Source organism: Rhincodon typus, chromosome 21 (genome assembly GCF_021869965.1).
Source record: "Rhincodon typus isolate 14 chromosome 21, sRhiTyp1.1, whole genome shotgun sequence".
NCBI classification, from domain to species: Eukaryota; Metazoa; Chordata; class Chondrichthyes; order Orectolobiformes; family Rhincodontidae; genus Rhincodon; species Rhincodon typus.
This window is the reverse complement of record NC_063352.1, coordinates 21,965,148-21,991,992: the sequence shown is the minus strand read 5'-3', so window position 1 is coordinate 21,991,992 and position 26,845 is coordinate 21,965,148. Positions and strand designations below refer to the sequence as shown.

The 26,845-nt window shown below is 41.6% G+C and overlaps 1 protein-coding gene across 1 annotated transcript in view; it reads left to right on the top strand.

The window, feature by feature from the left end:
• The first annotated feature begins 970 nt into the window (after positions 1 to 970).
• The window catches only part of map2k6 (mitogen-activated protein kinase kinase 6), a 135,342-nt gene continuing 109,467 nt past the window's right edge, over positions 971 to 26,845 (top strand). The window contains exon 1 of the mRNA XM_048609335.1: positions 971 to 1,377. Within this exon, the coding sequence (XP_048465292.1) occupies positions 1,362 to 1,377 (16 nt within the window). The 5' untranslated portion in view covers positions 971 to 1,361. The remainder of the gene's footprint in view (positions 1,378 to 26,845) is intronic.

The window sequence follows — 26,845 nt, the reverse complement described above, 5'->3', positions numbered from 1 at the left end:
TACTCTAATAATAATACCAATAGTGTATTATTTTAAAGTAAGATTTGGTTTATATCACTTCCACCAAAGGAAGGGAAAATAAACTGACTGGGGGTGGGGGTAGTAGAGAAAGGTCTGCAAAGGTTGGACTTAATTTCATGAAGGTGAGGAACCCCACGAAATTTGGCTGTTCCTGTTAAAGTGACTCATGTTCCCTTTTCAAAACCACGCCTAACACCGGGTGCGGAGACCTGGAGGCGGACTGACTGCTGTCATGAAACTATATTTAGGTGAAAAGAAAATACACCAAACTATATATATCTATAGACACAATAAAAAAAAACTATATCAGACACATTAAGCTGTGTGTTTTTTTTTTCACAAAGCAGCTAACAATACTTGGAAACCTGTAATAACGCTGCATGACCTCTGCACAAGTGAGAAATGTGACAGGAACGTATTAAACGTTTTTGTTCACTCTCCTTTTCAGTGTCAATGGGCCTTGAACAGGCGGCTACAAGCCGAGCCCTCTCCTTGCATTGATTGGATCGATGCACAGAATGACGGCAGCAGCTCAGCCTATGATTGGGCAACCGATCCGTCAATCACGAAATGAGCGAAAGGCGCTTGAAGTGCATTTTTCTTTCACCGAGGCACGTAATCGCTTGTTTCAAATTGGCTACCCCATACTTGCCTCTAACTGTCTTCAATTCGTGCATAAAATCACACATTTGAAAGAAAGCACTGCAGAGCCACACAACTGACAAGAGGGCGCGCGCGCTACAGCTCCAACCGCCTCCCTGGATACGGCCCTCCGATTGGTGGCGCGGTCGTCCCGTAACCTCGTAGAGGGCCGCATTTCTATTGGTTTGTTACGCAGTCCGTCAGGGTGAAGGGGCGGGACCAATCGGTTCTCGGCGATGATTAGGTAACCGTGTAGAAACCGTGGGAGTGATTGGCTGTGGCCGCCATCAATCGGCGGGAGGGGGCGGGCTCGGTGGCGCGCGCTCTCTTGCTCGCCTCTGCCAGCGAGGGCCAAGATGAGAAGAATTTAAAACTTGTTTCCAGCGGAAAGTTGGAGTCGGAGCGCGTGTCTGCGCCTCAGTCATTTAATTTCCTGAGGTGACTCGGGGACTTTCTTTTTCCAAGATGAAATCAACCCGGCGGATGTCTTAAGGCGGGTGCTGTGCCTCCTCCTTCCCTCTCGCCTGGGCATCCCAGACTGACAGAGACAAGTCGAACCTGCAGTTTTCTCAGTGCATCTTCTCTGCAATCAGATCCCATCTCCCTCACTGCGTCTGTCCATCTCTATGTGAGCAGAATCACTCACTGTATGAGCTTTTGCGTTATTTGGATTTGTTGAATAATTTCTAGCATCCATCATGTCTTTATCTAAAGGTGAGTACAATAATGTGAGGTTAACTTGGCTTTATTGTTTCCCATTGCCTCAATTACTAATTATTTATTCATTATTATTTGCAGTATCTTCACATTTTTTTGCACTTTAACGTTATTATTAAATAATTCTGCCCTCCTCTTCCATTCTCATTTTCTAAACTGCTAATTTTTTTTCACCAATCCATGTAAAATATACATGTATATACATATATAATGTATGTGTACCTATTTATCCTATGTATTCTGTGCGTGTGCTGTAATCTGACTTGTTAAATTTTCAGGTTTATCTGCACGTATGTAAATTGTTTTTGAATTTTTTTAGTCAGCGTCACAGGATTTTTTTGTATAATGTTGCGTAAGATCTGTAGGTGGTAACAGGCATTATTCACATGCACAAGATGGGTTTATCTTAAAACAGAAGAGCCGGAAGGAATTTAATATAGAGGAGCTATGTAACTGGAGAATTATAGTTTGTATTCTATAATGATGCAATATGAAGAAATAAGCCCTAGGGAAAAAAACAAGCAGAACTTTATATATAAATCTGTAAAATGTTGTTTGTTGCTCTGGCATCTCACCATTGGCACTGGCTGTAAAGTCGGTTGCTGCTGTGCTCTATGTGTAATAAATTGGAGGAGACGAAGTTAATGTCTTCCAATGGGATCATCCTGAAGTCACTCTTATTTCCTGTTGCTGCTTGCTATTTTGTGTGGATGTACTGTAGTCATGGCTGTGAGTCAGCAGTGGGCCAAGTCTGTGTAATATTCCTGAATGGAGGAGGTGACTCATGGCAAATGCATGGTTACAGTCACAATCACAGTAAGGTACCTAGGGGCTTGAAAATCGACGGTAACCACGACTGTAGGCTCAGAATTTTTCCTGTTGGGTTAGTGTCAATGGACGTGAAAATCTAAGATGTGGTACATACGAGTACATCCTTGTAAGACGTGCAAAGTGTGCATATGATTCAAACAATAGTTTTTTTTCGCTTGCAACGCAGCGTGTAGAAAACAGATCTGATCAAAAGTTAAGTCCTCATCAAATGAAATCCCGATAGCTGAGCATTCTTATGCTTGGTCTCTGCTGGAAAAACTATTATTCATTTTGTTTTTATATCATTGCTACGAATTAAATAAGCCATTTATAGTTATTGCTTGTTAATAAGAACAGTGATTTCGTGCTCGAAGGAGGTGCAAGGGCGCCAAAGGGGTTTCCATCCGTTTCGTGTATTGATTCTTAATGCATTTTGAGAGCCAGTGTGAAAGTAGTGCTAATTATGAAAACAAAATACAGAAGGATGGCAAAATGTCATTAAGGTATGGGAATGTTAAGGCTAGGGATAAGACTTCGTCAGTAAGGAGCACGACTCCCTCTATACACCATTCCTGGTCGGGTATATCTGCTGTGCCGTATGATGCGCCGACACCCTTGTCAGACTTAAGGCACCCTGAATGAATTTGCCATTTTATGTTGAGCGAGGGATGGTTTTGGGCTTTAAGACCTTACTCGTTAGTACCTAGGTTGTGGGCAAAAAAGGACCTAATGCACCTTTTGCTGTGATACAGTATGATGTGCCTGGATTGCACAGTCTGGCTGTTTTAAATTAAATATTACTGTCTCAATGGATTGGGAGTTGGGTTATCTATGTATCTACATCCCCAATGGCCACGTTTAATCAATGGACATTGTTTTCAAATACAAATAACTAACAGAATGATCAATAAATAAGTTTTGGTTGAGGTTCGTGTTGGGATGAATATGGAAACTTCCTATCCTGCCACGTGGTTCTTCTTGTAGGAGGTCAAGTATCTGTTTTACAATCCTGCACTGTTAAAACAGTTTGGACTTGTCAAAATGCTGATTAATCAATTTGGCACTCTAATCTGCACTAACGTTAAACCTGTCTATGGTAGCACAGTGCCACTGTGTGGTAGTACGCTGTAGTGTAACTGCAATTTCCTTACCTCCACCCTCATGGTCGCCTCTCAATTCCCAATCTCGGTTGTGTGTCATCCTTCCAAATTGGGCTTGAGTAGCATCAACAGATATCTTTGGAGGGGAGGACATTGTCAAAATGTCACTGGTGAAATCCTGATCTACATGCCACTCTCCCTGCTAGGGGTTGTTCTGTGACATGATGAGGAAGAAATCGAGGACAAACATCAGTTCAACTCAGGAATTCTTAACAGATTGTGTTGAATTCTTTTGACAACCTTTCCTAAGCTTGGATTGATGCATCTGTGCATGAAAGGGCATGCCTTTAGATTTCAAACTGAATGCATCTTCATCACCTCAAAAAGTATTTCTCTCAAATGTGTAAACGAATCCCCTCACCATGATTTTGTCTGGTTTCTTTCCAGCAAACACGATGTTATGTGACTGTAAACCATTTAATGCCGCATATTAGGTACCATTTTTAATGATTGAGCCCATGGCATCAGTAACTAAGCAATTCCAATATGACAACTCCATAGCTAATCATATATTTGATTTGATTTGATTTGGTTTATTGTCAAGTGAACCTAAGTACAGTGAAAAGCTTTGTTTGTAAGCAGTACAGCAGATCATAATAAGCAAGGACATACAGATCATCGAGTGAAAAAAACTTGGACAGAGTAAGACACGTGCAATTTTCAGAAGCACTGCTTCAAAGCTGGAGCCCAATAATTTTTTATACACTTGTTATTCGTATCAGAGAGTTTACGAGTTTCTAGAAAGAGTTTATTTGAAGCGAATGGGAAGAATTGTGATGGATGACACAAATGGGTCACTGTGATCACCTAGTTAATCTACCTTTTCCAAACTTGGATATTGTTTTGGCAGTCGTGTGATTTAATTTGATTTATTATTGTCACACGTATCAGATATAGCGAAAAGTATTGTATGCATGCTAACCAGTCAAATCATACCTTATGTAAGTACATCAGGGTGATATAACAGAATGCAGAATATAGTGTTATAGCTACAGAGAAGGTGCAGGGAAAGATCAACTCTAATATAGTAGAGGTCTGTTCATAAGTCTGATAATAGCGGGGAAGAAGCTGTTCATAAATCTGTTGGTACATGTTTTCAAACTGTTGTATCTTCTGCCCTATGGAAGAGAGTATAACTGGGGTGTGAGGAATCTTTCATTATGTTGGCTGCTTTCATGAGGCAGCAGGAAGTGTAGACAGAGTCATAGAGCTGTACAGCATGGAAACAGGCTCTTTTGGTCCAACTCGGCCATGCTGACCAGATATCCTAAATTAATATAATCCCATTTGGCACATATCAGTCTAAACCCTTTCTATTCATATACCCATTAAGATGCCTTTTAAATGTTGTAATTGAACCAGCCTTCACCACTTCCTCCAGCAGCTCATTCCATGCATGCTTTACCCTCAGTGTGAAAACATTGCCCCTTAGGTCCCTTTTAAATCATTCCCTTTCACCCTAAACCTATGCCGTCTAGTTTTGGACTCACGCACCGCGGGGAATAGACCTTGGCTATTCACCCCATCCATGCCCCTCATGATTTTATAAACCTCTATAAGGTCACCCGTCACCCGTCAGCCTCTGAAGCTCCAGGGAAAATAGCCCCAGACTATTCAGCCTCTCCCTATAGCTCAAACCTTCCATCTCTGGCAACATCCTTGTGAATTTTTTCTGAACTCTTTCAAGTTTCACAACATCATTCCTATAGCAGGGAGACCAGAACTGCATGCAGTATTCCAAGCATGGTCTATCCTGTACAGCCGCAACATGACCTCCCAACTCCTATACTCAATGCACTGACCAATGAAGGCAAGTATACCAAACACCTTCTTTAAAATCCTGTTGACCTCCTCCACCTTAGCATCACTGATACAGGCAGGGGTGTGTCCTGCACTCCACTTCCTGAAGTCGATGACCAGCTCCTTGGTATTGCTGACTTTGAGAGAGAGATTGTTGTCTTTACACCTTGTCACTAAGCAGTCTCTTTTCTGTACTCTACCTGTTCATTGTTTGAGATCTGACCCACCATGGTGGTGTCATCAGCAAATTTCTAAATGAAGTTAGAGCTCACAGTCATGAATGTATAAGGAGGAAAGTAAAGGGCTGAATATGCAGCCTTCCGGGGCACTAGTGTTGAGGATTATTAAGGAGGATATGTTGTTGCCTATCCTTATTGATTGTGATTTGCGGGTTAGCAAGTCGAGGATTCAGTTGCATGGGGGGGAGGAGAGTCCTAGGACTCAGAGTTTGGAGTTGAGTTTTGTTGGAATTATGGTATTGAAGGCAGAGATAAAGTCAATAAATTAGAGTCGGACGTGGGTGTCCTTGTTATCCAGAAGTTCCAGGGATGATTGTAGGGCCAGGGAGATGGTGTGTGCTGTGGAGTTTTTGTGATGGGAGACGAATTGTAACGGATCAAGGTAATCTGGGAGGCTGCAGTTGATGTGTGCCTTTACTAACCTCTCGAAGCACTTCAAAATAATGCACATCAGAGCTACTGGATGGTGGTCATAAAGGCTCCTGAGGCATTAAGGTGCCTGATTTTTCTTTGGCACTGGGATGATGGTGATCTTCTTGCAGCAGGTGGGAACCTCACATCATACTAAGGGGAGGTTAAAGATGTCTGCAAATACTTCTGCTAACTAGTCTGCATTGGATCTGAATGGATCACCGGGGAATCCTTCTGGCCCAGTTGCTTTCTGTAGGATGACCGATCTGACGTCTGCAGCGGTGGCTAAGGGAACAGACACACCTGAGGCTGTGGGGTGGTGGGGGGTGGGGGGGGGTCACATCATTTCACAGATCTTCTGTTCAAAATGAGCATAGGATGCATTGAGCTCTTTGGCGAGGGATGCATTGTTGTCAGCGAATCCACTCAACTTCACTTTGTAGCCTGTTATATCGTGTAAGCTTTGCTACAGTTGACATGTGTTTGGGTAGTTAGTCTGAGACTGTAGTTTAGTCTGGTATTGTCTCTTGGAATCCCTGGTGGCTTTGCAAAGATTGTTTCTAGATTCCCTGTATAGGTCAGGGTCACCCGACTTGAACGCCTCAGACCTAGACTTCACAGGGAGTGGATCTTCTGGTTCATCCATCATTTCTGGTTGTGGAACACTCAAATTAACTTCTTTGGCATGCGCTCCTCTACACACTTAATGATGAAGAAAGTGACAGTGGCATACTTATTTAGATTGGTCGCTGAGTTCTTGAATATGGTCATGGCTCACTGACCCCAATATCACTTCTGAGACAGAAACTGGAAGGTTGAAATCTCACTCCAGAAATCTGAGCAGACAATTTAGGAGGATACTGAGGAAGGACTGAACAGCCAGATGTTCTCCCTATTGAATAAGACATTCAACAGCAGCACCATCTACATTCAGGTGGATATAAAAAAGTACTTTGAAGAAGAACGAGGGAGATTTATTTCCTTGACATAAATATTTATCCCACACGCACCATCATTAAGTAAACTATATACAGTAATTTTCAATTTGCAGTTGGTTGGCGCTTGCGTTTGGGAAAATCCGGCCGCCGCGTTTCCTCTATTATAACCGTGACCACGCTTTCACCACAATCACGCTGGCTGCAAAAGAGCTTTAAGTCGTTCTGAAATCGTGAAAGGTGCTACATAAATCTAATTTTTTTCTTTCCAGGTACTGTTACTCAGCAGTGTCGAGAGAATTAAATCACTCTGTATCATTGACAAGTAAGATCAGCTGTCTCAAGGATGGAGCCTCGCTGCATCCAATTTTATAAAGCTGAATATCATATTGAACCGTGAAGTAAAGATTTAAGTTTAAAAACGCGCATATTCTATTGAGCTGCCTGTGAACATGCTGTCTGTTCAGCTTTACAGTATTTAACACGATGGTTGCATAATAGGATGTAAATTTGCTTTACTTTCTTTAAAAGAAAAACATTTCAATGCTGTTGGAACGTATTCTTAATGTTCGAGCACTTATGTTGCCAGGCAACAGAATTTAGCTCCAACAGCCAAATTTTCGGCTGACTGCAAGTTCATACAAGTGTTGGCCATTTACAACGTGCATCTATTACTCTCAAACTTAGCCTGTAATCGATTAGGAGTAATTTAACACTTTCTGGTTGTAGATGGCTGGAACGTTAATACTGCCAATCAAAGTTCAGATCGACAACCTCTCATGATGGTTACAGTGTCCAGTACTCGCTAGTCTAGGAGCTATCTAGCTGAGTGTTGCAAAGTTTAAATGTTGATACATGGAGGCATCTGGGTGTGGGGTTAAGACCGGGATAACATAACAGTGAGTCGATAAAATGGTTCCAACCTGCTGACTTCCGCACGCAACTGCAGCGTATTAGGCTGCATAAAACAAATTTTCGGGAGAGGTAATTTGGGCCTTTTCAGATATGTTAACTGTCAGTAACAACGATATTAAGATAGCTTTTGCAATTTCACTTTGCGTCCATGGGTTTCCGGGCGTTTTTGGAACGCGCATGAAAGTTCCAAGAAACACTCAGTGCCAATCGAGGAAGCTGAAGACCTGCCAAGAAAATATGCTGGTAAGTAATGAAGTAACATAGCGGCTTCCTTGCATGCAGTACTTGTGCTGAGAGGAAATGTTGATAATTTTTGAGGTTTGCGCGTCTGATTTGCATTTTGGAGCTCTGATTTTTTTTCAAATTCTGAAGAAGGGTCCCGACCCGAAATGTCAGCTTTCCTGTTCCTCTAATGTTGCCTGGCCTGCTGTGTTCCTCCAACTCCACACTTTGTTATCTCTGACTTCAGCATCTGTAGTTCTTGCTATCTGGGATACCATTTATGTCGTGTTGCTTTAGACCTTGCCAGGAGCAAAAAGACCACCATAAACAAGAGCTGCTGCCAACACTTCCTGCACCAGCAGCTTCAAAAGGGAAAGAGGATCAGGAAGAGATTCAGCCTACAAAATGTCACATGTAGTCTACAGAATCAGCAGGCATGGATAGGTATTCTTCACATGTGGGAACAGTGGTGTTTTAGAAGGCTCAGGGTCTCATGTCAAACTGTGTCAGAATTTACAGCTATTGCAATAAAGCCTGATGCCAAGTGAAATTGAGGGCCATGTCAAAGTCATTGCCACCCTTAACCTTTTACCCTTCCAGGGGTCTGAGACATTTTCAAGATTGCCCAAGCAGCAGTACTTAAACACATAGGACTCTGACTGAAGGCTTGTTTACAAGACTGGCAATTATGTCAATTTTGCCTGCATTGATACAGTCAGAATAAGCAGGCCCCAGGCTATTGGCTGTAACTTATCACAATTGCCAGGCACCATCAACTGTTTGCATGTTGAAATTAAGCATCCCTAGTCACCCATCAGTATTCATCAGCTGCAAGGGTTTCAACATCAAAGTGCTGTTGGTGCACTGCCACAAAAAGATGTTCATACATGTGTCTGGGCATTTCCCATGAGACTTCCATCCTGTATCAGTCCACTCTCTCTAATCTCATTGCACCTCAAAGCAGAGCTCTTGAATAATTGTGATGTATTGTGCTCTGCATAAGGAGGAGAAACAGGATGCACAGCAAGTGCAATCCATCTTTCTACACATTCAGCAACACACCATTCCACCCTTGCCATGACAATAGATCAGAACCCTGAAGTATTTATAGATATTTTTAAAATCAAATTTCAAAAAGAGGACTGCTACAGAAATAAAAACTATGGATATAAATTCAGTAACTGTCTGGCAATGTGCAATATGAAGTCTGTAGAATGTCACACCTATAAAGTGTCAGGGAAACTTCTAAAAGGGAAATAGTAAACAAGATAGATAACGGGTGGCATTGACTAATGTCATCTGCACCCCAATAGAAAGTCACCTCTTGCAGATATGTTTGTTTTACCCTTGAGGATTGTACATAAAAAGTGGTTAAAAACTGACTGTAACACCAGTCTGCGTGTTATTGGCTGTGTGTCCTATTGTAGGCAAGAGCGCTATGAGGGCCACAGCTTTCAGAACAGCCATTTTAAGTAGGTATAACAAAGGGAAAACTCTCATTCTGGATGCTGGAATTCAGTTATTGTTGAAAGGATAAGAATTTCCTCTGCTTTCTTCCCACTGATGTTGCCAGACTTGCTGAATTTCTCCAGCAATTTCTGTTTTTGTTTAAGAATTTCCACCAACCTAGCTTGAAGCTGATTGCTGACTGCTAACACAAATGCTTCTGGTGCCATCCAATAATGGCTGAAACATTTGAACTTCATGTACAATTCAAAGACTGATCTGATTTTAATTTTATTCTTTTAGACCCACCTCTTATTTCTACTAGTCATTTTTAAATTAACCTCGTTACAACCAATGAGGAGGCAGGTGAATAACCAAGAAGAGCTTATTCATCCCTCCTCGCCCAGAAGTTTAACAGTTTAGGGTATTATGTTGGGAACCCTAACAAATCTGGGAATTTACCTGGGGTCTGGTTGCAGCAAACTAGGCCTTCTGCTGCAATTTAATGCCACAGGTGAAAATAAGAATTACTGTTGGTAAATTGTCACTTTGAAACTAATTCTTTGAAAGAAAAAACTGCAAAAGCCTTTCTTGAGATTGCAGTGCTACAGTATAGAAATATCTGCATCTGATGCCACAGGTTCCTAGTAGAATTAGGAGAAATTACTTTTTAGGATTTAAAGGTTCTGTACCTCTAATTATTAGAAGATCTACCTAGGCACCTGGAAATAGAATTTTGCCTGGAAGCCATGAAACCTGAAATTTTCAAAGTGGTACTCACTGGTTTACAGACAGAAATTGAGGATGACCAAATAAATAGAAAAATTGAAGCAATGAAAATTAGAATTTGAAGAAAAATAAAAGATAGAAAGAGAGAGAATGGAGAAGGCAGGAAAGAACAAGAAGAGAAAGTATTTCTGGAAAACTGGCAAGTGAAAGAGTTTGAACTAAGACAGTATGAGTTGAGGAGCAGGAACCCTACTCTGTCTCATGAAGACACCACTGGCTCAGACCTAAGGCAACTGAGCACTCATGGGAAATACTGGAAACCCTCTTCAGGACCGAAAGAGCAGTGTTGAGATGAAAAATGAGGCCGAGAAACCTATTTGTTTTAATTATCGACAGATAGGGCGCATTCAGGTTAATTATTGGAAGCTATGGACATCGAGCAAGATTAATTGGGGCACATACACTCTGTATCAACCTGTTCCTTGGAAATGACCTGTCAGAATCAAAGGTAAAAGCATCCCCAGTGGTTACCAAGAAGTCCATTTAGGTCAGGGAGACTAAACGTCTGCAGCAGAAAGTGTGTGGTGTTTTCTCTGACTCTATGGTGACATGGTCTACAACTAGCAAACTCAGCCAGTGGAAGCTGAAGTGGCATTATGTATAGAAAACCCTTGGGTTTGGCTACCTGAAACCCTTTTTGGGAGTGTACAAAACTCCAAGTAGCTAATAAATAGAAGCTCCTTGGTACCATCCCAACAAGCTGACCCACTGTTAAAACAATAGCTCAGACTAATGTTGAGGTATTAGCAGTCCTTGGATGCTTCTACATTAAAAATGAGGTTCTGATGAAGAAATGGAGACCACATCGCAGAACTGCAAACAAAGTGTGGATAGTGACACACCAGGTGGTGGTGCCACTGAGCTACTGGAGGGAAATATTGCAGCTAGCTCATAAAATTACAAAATTCTAATGGCTGGGTATGTTGGTATATGCAAAACCCAAGCCCATATTAGCCAGCACTTTTATTGGCCATAGCTCCATAGGATGTAGCAAGGACCTGCAGAACCTGCCAGGTGGTGGGAAAGTCCTAATCTACAATGAAGCCTGCATTTATCAATCTCATGCTGGTTTTGCAGAACCGTTCAGCAAGGTGTTTGTGAACTGTATGGAATTCATAGACAAAATGTATCATGGGTGTGGCTACCGATTTTCCTAAAGGGTGTTCCCGTAAGAACCATATCTGCCAACACAGTTGTGAGGGAATAACCCTATTACATATCCCAGTGTGGTATGTCCATCAGGATCCAAACAGATCTGAGCTCAAATTACATGTCCAGAACTATCTAAGAAGTCATGGGTAACCTGGGTGTGACTCAGTGCAAGTCTTCAATGTATCACCCACTGTCACATAGGTTGTGAAGTACCCTAAAAACAATGATCAAGGGAAACTGCCATGAATAACTCCATGATGTTTGTTCACCACCAGGGATTCACCCAATGAGTTTTACTCTATTTGAATTAGTTTATGGGCATCAAATGTGATCACCTCTGAAACTCCTCAAGGAAGTGTTTTTAGAACAGATGGTGGAAATTTCCTGTTAGACTGCATCGCAGAATTCTGAGAGCAACTTTCTCGACTATGAAGTGGCCCAAAAGCACTTGAAGATTTCCTGAACAGTAATGAAGCAAAAGACAAACAAACATGCCGGGCCTGAATCTTTCATATAGGAGATGGCGGGTTAATGCTCCTATTCATATCAGGTGTACCATTAACTGCCCAATCTAGTGGCCCGAACAGAATAGCCAAGAAATGTGGGCAAGTGAATTATCTGATAGAGACCATATATTAGGTGGATGAAAAGAAGATTGTGTCATGTCAACACAGTAAAGCACTAATATCCCTGAGAAGGGGACAAAGAGGTAACAGTCTGTCCCATTGCCACCAACCTAGAGGATGAAGGTAGCCATAGGGATAAATTGGAGTGAGGTGTGGGTGAGGCCCGTGTTGAATCCCCAATACCTGACTAACCAATTTGGAAATACTAATAAACATAGACTCCCTAGTCACCCAATTAGGTGCAGTACAGTAGACAGATTTAATGAGGGGCTGTTTACTTATTTCAAGGGCTAATGCAGAGACAAGCCAGGCTGCACAACCATAGCTCCACATGATATGTGCAAATCCTGTCCCATTAGGCAACATCCAGATCAGCTAGGCCCCATAAAGCTGGGCCAGGTTGAGGAGAATATTAACTGCATGTTGGAGCACTAACCAACAGAGCCTAGTAACATTAGCTGGAGCACCACGCTTTTGTGCTTTTGCCCGAGCTGAATGACTCCACAGAGTTCTGCAATGACTACCAAAATGTTAATGCATTGGCTAGAGCAGACTTTTACCTGATACCCTGACTGGAAGATTGTGTAGATGGTGTAGGTAAAGCAGTCTACATAGATGTACTCAAGGGGTGGTGGCATATTCCTTTGACTGCCTGCATGAAGGACACCCAACATACCCCACTGGCAGGTGTTTAAGGTGGGAGAAATTCCATGTTTGGAAAGAAAGTTAGAACTCTATCATTATAAACCACAACTCTAGACTATATATACATGTAAAAATATGCATTGCCACAGCATTTTGGGCATCCTGAGTGAACAGTAACATACTATCCCCACCTATATATAAACCATTGAACAACCCATTAGGAAATAGATGTGAACATCTCTTTCAGTTATACAATAAGCTTGTGACAGTTGCAAGGTGATTTTTAGTTTGGAATTAAATTAACATTCTCTTGTGTGGGTGTGAATAGTGTTTCCTGCTGCTTTAGCAACACAGCTGATTGCAGCTTCTGTCAAGCAAAATTTACAAAATTCCCGAGCACCCTAGGGGCTTTTCTAACCAATTTTTCTACCTTTTGTATAAAGTGGACATTTTGTTACTTCTGAAAATGAACTTGCATTTAGATTCCAAAGAGGTCTGATTTCCTTCACTGTTTGGCAGTTGTAAATTATATCTGTCCTGCTGTAAGCAGCATGTGATTGACCTGTTTGAAGTTGCACAGGTATTTAAAGCAAGTTGCTGGTCCTGATTTTTATCCCACCATTCCTTTTCACTATGTAGTTATCCATTGCTCAGCTCCTACCTTTTCTGGCACATCACAGAAATATGCTGTGTGAGAGATTATGAACCCTACTAGCTATTTTACACCAACTGACTTCCATTAAAAAGCTCTAGTACTTTGAAGATTCTGAAACAAAGGTTCGGGTCAATATCTTCTAACCTGTGAAACTGCGCTGTACGGAGAATAGATGTTGGAAATTTAAATTAGCCATCACTTACATTAATATGTTTTAAGTTAAAGTGTATATGGTATATTGGCCAGGAGGTATGCCTGTTCCCGATCCTGAACCAACATCTCAGGCTAGACCATTCAAAACTGAACGTGGGAAGGTAACATGCTAGAAAATAAAAATTAAGGCAGAAAATGGTAGAAATACACAAAAGTAACATATCAATATTTTCATTAGATCTTTCACCAAAACCATTTGTTTGAAGACTATTGCCTAAAACTTAAATCATCTTTCTTTTTAACTACAAGATGTAAGAGCACTTCTGGATATAAGGAGAAATTTGGAATTGAAAGCTGGGCTCAGTAAGACTATAAGACAGTCTCTATAAGACAGTAAGACTATAAGACAGTGCTGTTACATCTGTAGTTAAAAAGAAAGATGATTTAAGTTTTAGGCAATAGTCTTATTGTCTTACTTATAGTCTCAGTACAAGATGATCAGAGGATTAGATAGGGTGGACAGTGGGAGCCTTTTTCCTCGGATGGTGATGGCTAGCACGAGGGGACATAGCTTTAAATTGAGGGGTGATAGATATAGGACAGATGTCAGAGGTAGGTTCTTTACTCAGAGAGTAGTAAGGGAATGGAATGCCCTGCCTGCAAAAGTAGTAGACTCGCCAACTTTAAGGGCATTTAAATGGTCACTGGATAAACATATGGATGATAATGGAATAGTTTAGGTTAGATGGGCTTCAGATTGGTTTCACAGGTCGGCACAACATCGAGGGCCGAAGGGCCTGTACTGTGCTGTAATGTTCTACATTCTATGTTCTAACCAATGGATATTTCTTCTTGATTCCAGCAAAAACCTGGAACTATTGTGGTTGTGCCAAGGCATGTAATTCCTCGAATAAGGTTTGAGGCTGTCCTCTCTAGTGAATGCAGGAAAACTGTGGTGGGCTAGATATTTTGACGTTTTGAACTGTTAGTCAATAATTTATTCATCAAAACAAAATAACTATAATGGGCCCACTATTTAAGACTTGCTGTGGAATCTTCCCAGCCTGGATGGGGCGGGCACAGAGGTAGAAATGCAATTTAATTAGATGGGATGGTGGCAGAATAGAGCCCTTTGTTCAAATTTAGTTCTGCACCGGACGAATCAAGCTCTACCTCTCCATCTGATGGTCAGTTGAGGCCTTTAAGTGGTTAATTTTTTGTTTTTTTTTGAACATAAGAACATCTGAATCAGGAGCAGGACTAGGCAATTCAACTCCTCAAGCCTGCTCTGCTAATTGATACAATCAAGGCTGATCTCACTTCAGCCTCAACTCCACTTACTTGTTCACTCTCCACAACCCTTCAACCCATTAGTAATTAAAAATCTGTCTATCTTCTCCTCAAATTTGTTCAATATCCCAGCACCACTGCAGTTTGGGTAGTGAATTGCAGAGATTCACAACCCATTGAAAGAAGTTATTTCTCCATTTTAAATCTGTTCCCCTTATCCTAAAGCTATGATCCACATGAGGAAACATCCTTTCTATGTCTATTTTGTCAATCCTTTTAACATTTTATTAGATTTCTCAATTACATTTCATCTTATTCTTCTAAACTCTTGAGAATATAGGCCAAAACTGCTCAATCTCTCTTCATAATCTCTTCCATAGGATAGAAATATCTGTAGCAAGGTCAAAATTTGATGCTTATCCTTGATTTTCCTTGAATTGAGCTCCTTCTTGAACATTTATTAGGACCTATAGCAGAGATATTTGTATCTTTACAGCCACGGGTGAGGTGCCAGTGGACTGGAGGGTGGCTAATGTTGGGCCTTTATTTAAGAGAGGCTGTAGGAGAAACCTGGGAATGATAGACCAGTGAGTCTGACATCAGTGGTGGGTAAGTTGTTGGAGGGAATTCTGAGAGATAGGATTTGCATGCATTTGAAGAGGCAAGGATTGATTAGGGATAGTCAGCATGGCTATGCGTGTGGGAAATTGTGTCCCTCAAATTTGATTGAGTTTATTGAGGACATAACCAAAAAGATTGTTGTGGGCAGAGCGGTAGGTGTTGTCTATGTGGACTTTAGTAAAGCCTTTGACAAGGCTCCACATGGTAGACTGATTTGTAAAGTCAGATCACATGGGATTTAGGGACGGCTTGCCAATTGGATACAAAATTGGCTTGACAGTAGGAGGCAGAGAGTGGTGGTGGAGAGTTGCTTTTCGGATTGGGGGCCTATGACCAGCAATGTTCTACAGGGATCAGTGCTGGGCCGACTGTTGTTTGACATTTATATAACCAATCTGGATGAGTATTTACGAGGCATGCTTAGTAAGTCTGCAGATGACACCAAAATTAGTGGTATAGTCGACAGCGAAGAAGGTTATCTACGATTACAAAGAGATCTTTATCAATTGGACCAATGGGCTGAGGAGTGGCAGATGAAGTTTTATTTGGATAAATGCAAGGTATTGCACCTTGGTAAAATGAACAAAGGCACGCCTTATACAGTTAATGGTATGGCCCTGGGTAGTGTTATCAAACAGAGAGACTTAGGGGTTTAGGTACATAGTTTTTGAAAGTTGTATCACAGGTAGAAAGGGTGGTTAAGAAGGCATTTGGGACACTTGCCTTCATTGCTTAGACCGTTAAGTATTGGAGTTGGGATATCATTTTGAAGCTGTACTGGATGTTGGTGAGACCACTTTTGGAGTACTGTGTGCAGTTCTGGTCGCCCTGCTATAGGAAAGATACGATTAAATTTGAAAGGGTTCAGAGAAGACTTACCAGGATGTTGCCAGGACTGGAGGGTTATGCGGAGAGGCTGGATAGGCTGGTACTTTTTTCATTGGAGTGTAGGAGGTTGAGGGTTGAGCTTATGGAGCTTATAAGATCATGAGGGGGCTAGAGAAGGCGAATAGCAAAGGTCTTTTCCCTAGGGTGGGGGAGTTCAAAACGAGGGGTCATGTTTTTCAGGTGAGAGGAGAAAGATTTAAAAGGGACCTGAGGGGCAATTTTTTCACACAAAGTTTGGTTGGTATGTGGAATGAACTGCCAGAGGAAGTGGTAGATGCAGGTGCAGTTACAACATTTAAAAGACATTTGAACAGGTGCATGAATAGGAAAGATTTAGAGGGATAGGGGCCAAATGCGGGCGAGTAGAGCTTGTTTAGTTTGGGAGACTTGATCGGCATGGATGAGTTGCATCAAAGGGTTTGTTTTTGTGCTAAATGAATCTATGGCAGTTAAGATTCAACTACATTACTGTGGATCTTGAGGCACATATAGGCCAGTCCAGATATGGATGGCAGATTTCCAACCATATGTTTTTTAAAATTTTTAAATTAATCTTTAATGTTTAATTTTAATTTTTAACTGCCACCAGATAACCATGTCACTAGTTAAATTATTGAAGTACAAGCATTGCCCACCCAGGCACATGCATCTTTACAACAATTATTAACAGTTTAATGGTCACAATTACTGAGTCCAGCTTTCAATTCCAAATTTCTCTTTATATATCCAGAAGTGCTGTTACATACAACTGAACATTTTTTTCTCCATCACTAAATCAGCTGTGGATAGTAAATTCAAATTTCACTACCTGTTGTGGGTGTTTTGAACTGATATCTTCAGAACATTAGTCAGGGGTTCTGGAGTACTAGTCAAGTGACATGACCACTACAACACTGCCTTCCCTCAATTCCAGATTATATTAATTAATTTTAAATCCTATCAGCTGCCATGGTGGGATTTGAACCTATGTCCTCAAAACATTAACCTGGGTTTCTATAGTACTAGTGACATTACACCATCATTACACTGACTAATGTCCATTCAAGGGCCTTATCCCAGCTGTTCTGCACTTATCTCAGTTCCAGGCAGGATGAGAAAGAGTCCACCCACCTGACTGCTTAATCATTGTGGACAGGCTTTCAGTTGGGATGGAGGGACTGGCCCCTCCGTCTCCACTAATTTGTGTATATTTGAGGGATTGGACATTGGGCAGATAGGGACGACTAAGATCTACACCTCTGTCTTAGCTTCTAACCTCTCTTCCCAGTGAGAGACCTCTGCCTCAGCAAAACATACCTCTGCGAGGGTGATCCGTCATCCTGGGAGCTCAGAAGTGTGTCCTGTACACACACAGAGGCACAGACTGACAGACACACACACACAGACAGACACACAGACAGACAGACACACACACACATAATAAAAACCAAAAGAACTGCAGATGCTTTAAATCAGAAACAAAAACAGAAATTGCTGGAAACGTTCAGTGGGTCTGTCAGCATCTGTGAAGAGAAACTAGAGTTAACATTTCCAGTCAAGTGATCCTTCCTCAGACCGTGTTGTCCTGTCACCAGCCATGGCTTCCACCCCTTGGCATTGCTGAGTTCTGGAGCTGTAGGCCTGTAGGGGTTCTGAAATAAATAGGGAGAGAGGGGGAGGCGGATAGAAGATGGATAGAGGAGAAATGTTCTGAATGTAGACACTGTCACGGTTGGGGCCAAATTGGGAAGGCCTGAATGTGGACTGTAGTCCATTGGGTAGGATTAGTCTAGTCTTTTGGGCTGGTAACTAACATGCAGAGGATTTCTGTCTAAACTAGCATGAAGATTTAACACTCAGACAACGCACTGGGGAATGCGAGAACCAGCAGAAATTATGCCTTCACTACAGAAAGTAGGAAAAGTACCCCTTCTTGCACAGTAAAATATACTTTAAAATTCCGTACGTGAACAGTCGGATTGACAGATGCAAAATAGACAAACTTTATGCTAAGTAGGATGAGGTCAACAGGATGTGTTCTATAGTAATTTAAAAGAAAAGCTTAATCCTATACACATGGGCTGTAGCTATCTGCTTCCTGTAAACTGGAGATGATGATCTCCATTTCCTTGAGATTTTTATAGATTTAGTTAATCTGTTAAAAAAAGTCTCCTGTTGAAATTCCTGTACCTGTTCTAATCTATTTTCACCCCTGTTTGTACAGGGAAGTATTGAGTCCATGAGAGAGGGGAGACTGGATGGACAGCTGTTGGAACTTTCTGTTCCAGTGGTGTATATTTTTAGTTTGATGAAAATTTGATGAGTAATTTACTGACATCTGGGTTGTTCTGAAGAAGCCATATTTGACTCAAAACAGTAACTCTGTTTTTCTCCATAGCTGTTGCCAGACCTGCTGAATATTCGTAGCATTTCCTGTTCTTCTTTGTGATTTTCTCTTTGTGTTGACTCAGACTGGGGCTATTGGAACATAACATAAACCTGGATGTGAGTGGCAACACTCAGCTAATGACAGGCCTATATGTTTCCCTGCTACCCCACTCTTCAATCCCATAACATTCTTGCAGCTTCCCTTGAATTCCCAATGTGTTCTATTGCAGAGTCTTCCTTTTCTTAGATCCCCAAAGGGGTTTCAACATTATGATTCCACGAGGGAACTCTAATTCTCTGAATTGCATTCTTTGCAACCAGGGTATCTCGCCTGGAGGAGGATTTAATCCGCAATAAACATTGCACCATAGAATCATACAGCACAGAAGGTGGGAATTGATGATTTTAAGAGACAGTTGAGTCTCCTCCCCCATAGCTGACACCCTCTAGTATCGCAGCCAAGTCACTGGTCATTTCATCACAATTTTCATAGGAAGCCTTTTACTTTGGAGAGCATTACAATATATCTTGTTCTTGTGTGATATTCTCACACCTTCTGGCTTATGGTCATGGATAAGAACTATGGCCTTTTTTTTTTACTTCTCCATTTTCCACTCTCCACTGCTCCCCCAAAACATCCATTTCCCTCAGAAAGATAAATCAGTGATAAGCGTTCTTATATAGCTACTGTTTTGTTGTCTTGGAAACTGAAATCCTTAAAAATGACCCAAAGTTAGTTGGCTAAATTATTGAAACTTTTTCATCAAATTCTCCTGCCTAGTACTCTGCAATGTGTACACAAGTATTGAAAGTTTGCAAGGACAGTGTTATATCTGTATCTAAGGCATTTTTAATAATCGTTAGCAATGTCTGCCTTTGAGAATATGGTGGTGAAATGCCTTCTTGAATGCAATTCAGAAGCTTTATTGGCCATTTCAGAGGGCAGTCAAAGGTCACTCACAGTGCTGAGGGTCAGTTATAAGTCCAGACTGGGTAAGGATGGTAGATTTCCTACTAAAGGACATGAAATATTTGTTTTTTTTATGACTATTACTATAACGGTCATCACAATTGAGACTGCCTTTCTATTCCAGATTTTTACTAAATTAAATTCCCTAGCTGTCACAGTAACTTGAGCTAATGTTTCTAGTTCATTAGTCCATCCATTATACCAGGAACAAAACTGCTCTGTGATAGTATCCTTGTACCCTTTTAATATATCAAGTGTATGATTTACATTTGAAATAGATTTTTGTCGAATTCTTATCGACTTCAAGATCTATCATGGTGGTATAATTAGTAATATGGAAACACAGGGGATTTTGTATGTGTGTGGACCCCCGTAGCAAAATTAATTTGAGGCTGCATGCTGCTTTTTAATTGCACAATTTAAGAACAGTCCAGTGTTATTAATGGATGGTATACAGTCCTGGACCACATCCTGTTTCCTTCCCTTAATATGTCATCTTCTTTTGCCTGCTTCTATTTCAACAGCACCATTCCCTATCTAAGAAGGCAGCCTAGGCAGGCATTAATGGCCCAAAACATTACTGTTGTGTGTGCTGGTAAAAGCATTTGGAAATATTTAGCTTTTATTCCTCCTTTTTTCTGATACACAAGCTATGTCGAATCTTAGCAAATCTTTAGCTTGGTATGGAGGTCAGGAGCTTGTGCAGAGGATATCCTGCCTTTGATCATGTTGTGAAAGAAAAAACAAAGAAGGAACTTGCATTTATTTAGTACCTTTCATGACTTTATGATATCCCAAAGTACATACAGATATGGTGTAGTGGTCCAGATGTTAGTGGGATATATGACCTTGATGATGTAAATCCTATTTTTTTTAATTGTACTTTTAGGAGGAAATTGCATACACAATATTTCAAAAAAAAAGTCAAAGCAATTTTTCCATTTATATTCCAAATATTATGAAAATACCTTAAAATGCTTAATTTGATAAATTACTTTAAAATGCAGCCAGGAAATGAATGATTAACTTAATCTGTTTTTGTTTAGATGACGATTATTGATGGACAAATTTTTATCAAAAGACCAGGAGAATTCCTGTTCTTTTCCATATTGTGGAATAAAGGCTGTGAAAATTAAATACTGCCTAAATATTGGTATGGAGCTTATAATGTATGATTAAATTTCACCTGTTGATTCTGATACATGATTGCAGTATGCACCAAGCACTAAGTGTCCTGTTAAGTGGTTGCACCTCTGTGCAAGGAGTGCAAAACTGTGAAAATAAACACATGTTCAGGTAATCTGCACTACTTAAAGTGAGCCTGTACCACTTAAAGGAGAAGTCCATATTAACTGGAGTGCATATTAACTGGACAAGTGATGGAAGTTGCTGTGGGAGAGTGTCTGACTTGTAGGGGACGAATGGGCTCCAAAATTCTTTGACACAGTAATGGAGACCTTCTCTAGAAGGTGTACAGGAACGTGGAGATTTTTTGTCCACAAGGACCAGGTGGCCATTCAGACAGATACTGCAAAGGCAATGGGAGCAGACAGCAGTTCGCCTCATCACCAGCATGCAGTACCACAAAGAGTTCAAAAGTCTAATTGGAGTTGGCAGAAGTGTTTGAGGATGATATGTTGGATGTGGAGGCTGGTGGGGTGAAAAGTGAGGACAAGGGGCACCCTGTCTTTATTTGGAGGGTGGGGGGTGTTTAGCACTGTAGAATGGAGGGGAATGGAGGGGCATGGTGGAGGGCTGTCTAGATGACACAGGCAGGAAAAGAATATTGTTTGAAAAAGGCGGATATCCAGGATGCTTGGAAGTGGAATGTCTCCTTGTCACAGCAGACGGAGGAATTGGGAAAACGGGATAGAGGTTTTGCAGGATACAGGTGGGAAGAGGTGTATTCCAGGTAGCAAGGGAGTCTGTGAGTTTATAGTAAATGTCAGTCTGCAAACTGTCACCAGAAATGGAAATGGAGAGATCAAGAAAGGGGAGGGAGGTGTCTGAGATAGACCAAGTGAATTTGAGGACAGGGTGGAAGTTGCTAGTGGAGTCGCAAGTCTGCTTTTGGTCTCCCCGATATAGAGGGATCTACATCAGGGAGGTGCTGTGCATGCAACAAACCAACCCTACGGTTGCCATCCACTTTAACTCCCCCTCCCACTCCCCAGGTGACATGCCCATCCTTGGCCTCCTCCACTGTCAGAGTGTGGCCAAATGTAAACTGGAGGAACAGCACCTCATATTTCACATTAGGAGTTTACAGCCCAATGGCCTGAATATTGACTTCATCAGCTTCAAAATCTTTCATCCTCCGACCTATCCATCTTCTGACTCACCTGTCCGCTCTACACTTCCTACTGGCCAACCACAATAACCCCCTACCTGCATCACCAGCTACAAGATCTCTCCAACCCCAACTTGTTCATCTTCCTACTCACCTATACGCTCTACCCTTCCCACTGACCAACCACAATAACCCCCTACCTGCATCCACCTATCTCCATCTCACCTAGCCTCCCCCATCCCCACTCCCCTCCATCTATTTATTTCTGGGCTCCCCTCCCCCTCCCAGTCCTGATAAAGGGTTTCAGCCCGAATGTTGACTTTCCTGCTCCTCTGCTGTCCGACCGCCTGTGCTCTCCAGTTCCATGCTAGCTTCCAGCATCTGCAGTCCTCGCTGTCTCCAAGTATCTGCCAAGTGCTTTTCTCTTTTCAAATAGTTGAGAACTGCCACCTGGCTTACAGTGGTAGAATAAAAGAGGTTGAGGAGCAGAACAAAAGTCAAAAAGATGAAACTCTGACACTCGCTCTCACAGTTGCAACCACAACTTGGATACTGATATCGCATAAACTTTCCAGGTGGGATCTGAACCTTGACAGACACTTCATATGAATGGCCTACAGCCAGGACAGAAGGAAAGTGCAGTGGATTTGCACACCATATCTCTGCTCCAAAGGACTCATGTAATAACTTTGAGATGGTGTAAAAACTCTTAAAGACTTGCACACAGTAATGCATGGTATATCGACAAGCCGTTCAGATAAACCTGCCATACTGTCAAAGAAAATGGTAGGGTCTGGCATCAAGCTTGCTCAATCTTGGTGCTCTTCGTTTTCTAGTGTGGAATGTTGAGGTAAAATTTAATGATTATGCAGATGAGCCTGAAGCATGCTGTGATATAACTGTAACCTTGGTAGTCATATGTTAGGGACTATGCCAGAAGAGTGTAACTAGTATAGCTCAGAGAAGGAACATCTGCTCCTTATCATGTATATGTTCGTAATAAACACAGTTTAAGTCTGGCCTGCGCTTGTATGAAGAACATATGAATACATATGAATACATGGAACATGTGACTAAATTCAGTGCCAAAGTTGTCGGCTCATCCATAGCCTAGCATCTAACGACTGAATTTGCAGCTTCCCTTGGGAGCATAAGCAAAGTCCACCTGATGTTGGAGTGCTGCTGTGGAAGCTCAGATTGAAGTCCTACAAGTTCATATTGCTGCTATGAATGCTCAGATGTTGTCAAAGGCCGAGTCTCAGCTTAGCATATAGCTCAGCAATCTGTCCTGTGAGAGTAACAGTGAGGCAGTGGAGGAGAAACCTGTTCCCTTCTCTCAGGGTCACAATACTCTTCTTCCCACCACAAACACTCCTATAGCCCTTGCTGTTACCTATCAACCAGTCAATCTAAATTGCTGTCATTCTCACTTAAGCTGGTGTAGTCTGAAGTCCTGTCATTCTAGAATTGAGTGAGGACACCCTGAAAAACCATCTGCAGTGTTCTCCACTGTGAATCATCAGTTTTCTACAGGCAATGCTGTGGTCACTCAGATAATACTGGATAATAACACTGAGCGGTAAAGACACATGGAAGATGAGCAAGGAATGATCAAGGTCACATGCTGATTTCCATGGAGAATATTGGATCATTTGCTTGACAGTTTGTTTGGCTTTATTTTTGCACATTGTCCAAGACAGCACTAGAGTTGTCAGAATCTGGAATCAGGGAAGGGAAGGCTTTGGGCATTTTCTGACAGGGGTTGTTCCACTCTCAGTTGATCACAAAAGCATAGTGGAAATGCGCTATGTAGGTAGTTCCTTATTCTAGAGTATGGAGTGCATGGAATCCACATGGTAGAAGGAATATCATAGAACTGGTGCAGACGAGATTTACCAGGATGTTGCCTTGGCTGTAGAGTTTCAGTTATGAAGAGAGATTGGACAGACTGAGGCTGTTTTCCTAACAGCAGAAGATATTGAGAGGGGACGTGATAGAGATGTATAAAATTATGAGAGACACAGAAAGGGTAGGGCGGAAAAGACTTTTCCTCTTGATGGAGGGATCAATGACCAAGGGCATAGATTTAAAGTAAGGGCCAGAAGGTTTAGAGGAGATGTGAGGAAAAATATTTTGGCCAGAGGATGGTAGGAATCTGGAAGGCTGGTAGAAGCAGAAACCATCATAACATTTGAGAAGAATTTAGATGTGCACATTCGATGCCAAGGCACACAGTACGTGTGTACCAAGTGCTGGAAAATGAAATTAGAATAATTAACTAATTGTTTTTGACTGGTGCAGATATGATGGCTCTAAGGGTCTTTTTCTGAGCTGTAGATCTCCATGACTCTATGACTGTTGGTCTTCCTCTTCAGATTTTGTCTGTATAGCTTGTGACAAGGCCTTTCCCTTCATGAAAGCAAGCTGATGCAGCATTAAGAAGACCATGAGTAATCATGAGACACACTCAAAATATTGCAGAGTTCCTTTAAAGAGATCCCTAAATGGAAGCATTGCCTTAAGCCCCTCATTGTTGTGCTTGATAATATTTCATGTGGCAGCCTTAGTGAAGAGTGCAGAAGGACTTGCCAGGAACAGCACCAGGTATTCTTACAAACGAGGTGTCAACCTGGTGAAGCTACAAAACAGGGCTATTTATGTGCCAAACAGCATAAGCAGCAAGTTATAGACAGAATTAAACAATTTCACAATCACAAGACCATAAGAAATAGGAACAGGAGTAAGCCATTTAGCCCTTCCAGCCCACTCTACCATTTAGTAGGATCATAGTTGATCTAGTTCTGTTCATGTCCACTTTCCTGCCTTTTCCTCATAACCTGTGATTCCTCTAGTGATCAAGAATCTATCTCAGATTTAGATATACCGCAGAGACTCTGCTGTGTGGAAAGGAGTTCCAAAGATTCACAACCCTCTGAGAGGAGAAATCCCTCCTTATCTCACTCTTAAATTGGTGCCCATTTATTCTGAGACTTTGCTGTCTGGTTCCTCTGGCTCAAAATCCTATATGTCTCAATGAAATCACCTCTCATTCTTCTAAACTCCAGTGAGTAGAATTCTAATCTATTTAGCCCGTGACCTTAAGACAATCCCTCCATACGAGGGATCAAATGAAACAATTTTCTTTCTTAAATAAAGGGACCAAAACTGCTCACAGTAATCCAGATGTGGTCTCATCACTATCTTCCCTGCTGTTATACTCTGACCCCCTTGAAATAAGGGCCAATATTCTACTGGCCTTCCTGATTGTCAGCTGCACCTGTGTGCTAGTTTTCTGTGTTTTATGCACAAGTACCCACAGATCCCTTTGTGTTGCAACTTTCTGCAGCTTTTACCCATTTAATAATACTCTCTTCAGTTAGTGTATCAGAGCTAAGCTCTGCAGTCCTGACAAATCCAGTCATGAATGATGATGCATAATTAAACAACTCACTTGAGCAGGAGGCTCCACAACTATCTCCATATTCAATAATGGGGGAACCTATACATCAATACAGAAGATAAGGCTGAAGCATTTGCAACAGTCTTCATCCAAAAATGTTGAGTGGATGTTGCCTCTTGGCCTTCTTCAGAGATCCCCAGCATCACAGATGCCAGTCTTCAGACAATTTGATTCATTCCATGCTACATTAAGAAATGACTGGAGACACTGGACACTGCAAAGACTATGGGCCATGACAACAAAGCAGCAATAGCACGTAAAATTTATGTTCCAGAATTTGCTGCACCCCAAACCAAGCTATTCCACTACAGCTACAACACTGGCATCTACCAGTCAATATGGAATTTCTGTACACAAAAAGCAGGTCAACTACAACCGGCCATTAATCTCCCCAGTAGTCGACTCTCAATTATCAGTAAAGTGATGGAAGGTATCATGAAAAGTGCCATCAAGCAGCTCTTTCATAGCAATAATCAGCTCAATTTGGTTCAAACATAAACATTCTTATTTCTTAATCAAATTGATATTGCTAACCAGATATCACTACAACTTCCTTTATTCAGCAGTAGATGGCAAACTGAGATATTGAAGATATTGCTGGCTTCAACTTGGAAGGCGCTTGCGTGAAAAGGTTCATTCTGCTGTGAAGCTGCAGGGTCTACCTACAATAGGTATCAGATTTCAGTGACTATCTCTTGAGTGAAATGGAAACATCACGTATTATATTCCTCATTGGAGGTTGAAGGCAAACAAATGCTTCCTGCTAATAGCCCATATCTTATTCCGTTCTCTTCAAAACAGATTTGTCCCTTTCCATGTCACCTCTGCTTGTTCCTTTTATCATCTGGGGGGCTAAGTCTGTGTCGGGGGTTTGCTTCTTCACTCAAAGCCCTTATTTCCTCCCGCACTCTGGTTTGTGACACCAAATTACACGTAACTTGAACAGAATAGCCAGCGAGGCAGGTTTCTTTGGATAACTAACAATCAATTTATTGAATTATCCACAATCCTTAGTGAAGGGTTGCAACCAGCAACCATAAGTTACAGGTGCAACTGCAATTATGTTACGAGGAGACTTGCTCTGTTAGAGGCTAAATTCCCTATTCCTAACTTAATACTTACAGATATGCCTTGACTGGTCTTCCGATGTAGTTACAGGTCCTTCGTATAGACCATCCATTTGTGCAAGAGTGATGAGGTCTAGTCCAAGCTTCATCCAGGTCTTTCTGGGATGTCATGTGTTATAGTATTTAGTACTTAGTATTTGTTATAAGAACTGTACGAGCTGATATGGTCCTTAATCTCATTGCTTATATTTGGCCAGTAGAACACTTCTTTTGACTTGCTCAGACAAGTCTATATTCCTTCATGGATAGTAGGAACTGCAGATGCAGGAGAATCCGAGACAACAAGGTGCAGGGCTGGATGAACACAGCAGGCCAAGCAGCATCATAGCAGCAGAGAGGCTGACGTTTCGGGCCTAGACCCTTCATCAGAAAAGGGGGAGGGGAAGGGGGTTTTGAAATAAATAGGGAGAGAGTGGGAGGCGGATAGAAGAGGGATAGAGGAGAGGATAGGTGGAGAGGAAACAAACAGGTCGAAGAGGCGGGGATGGAGCCAG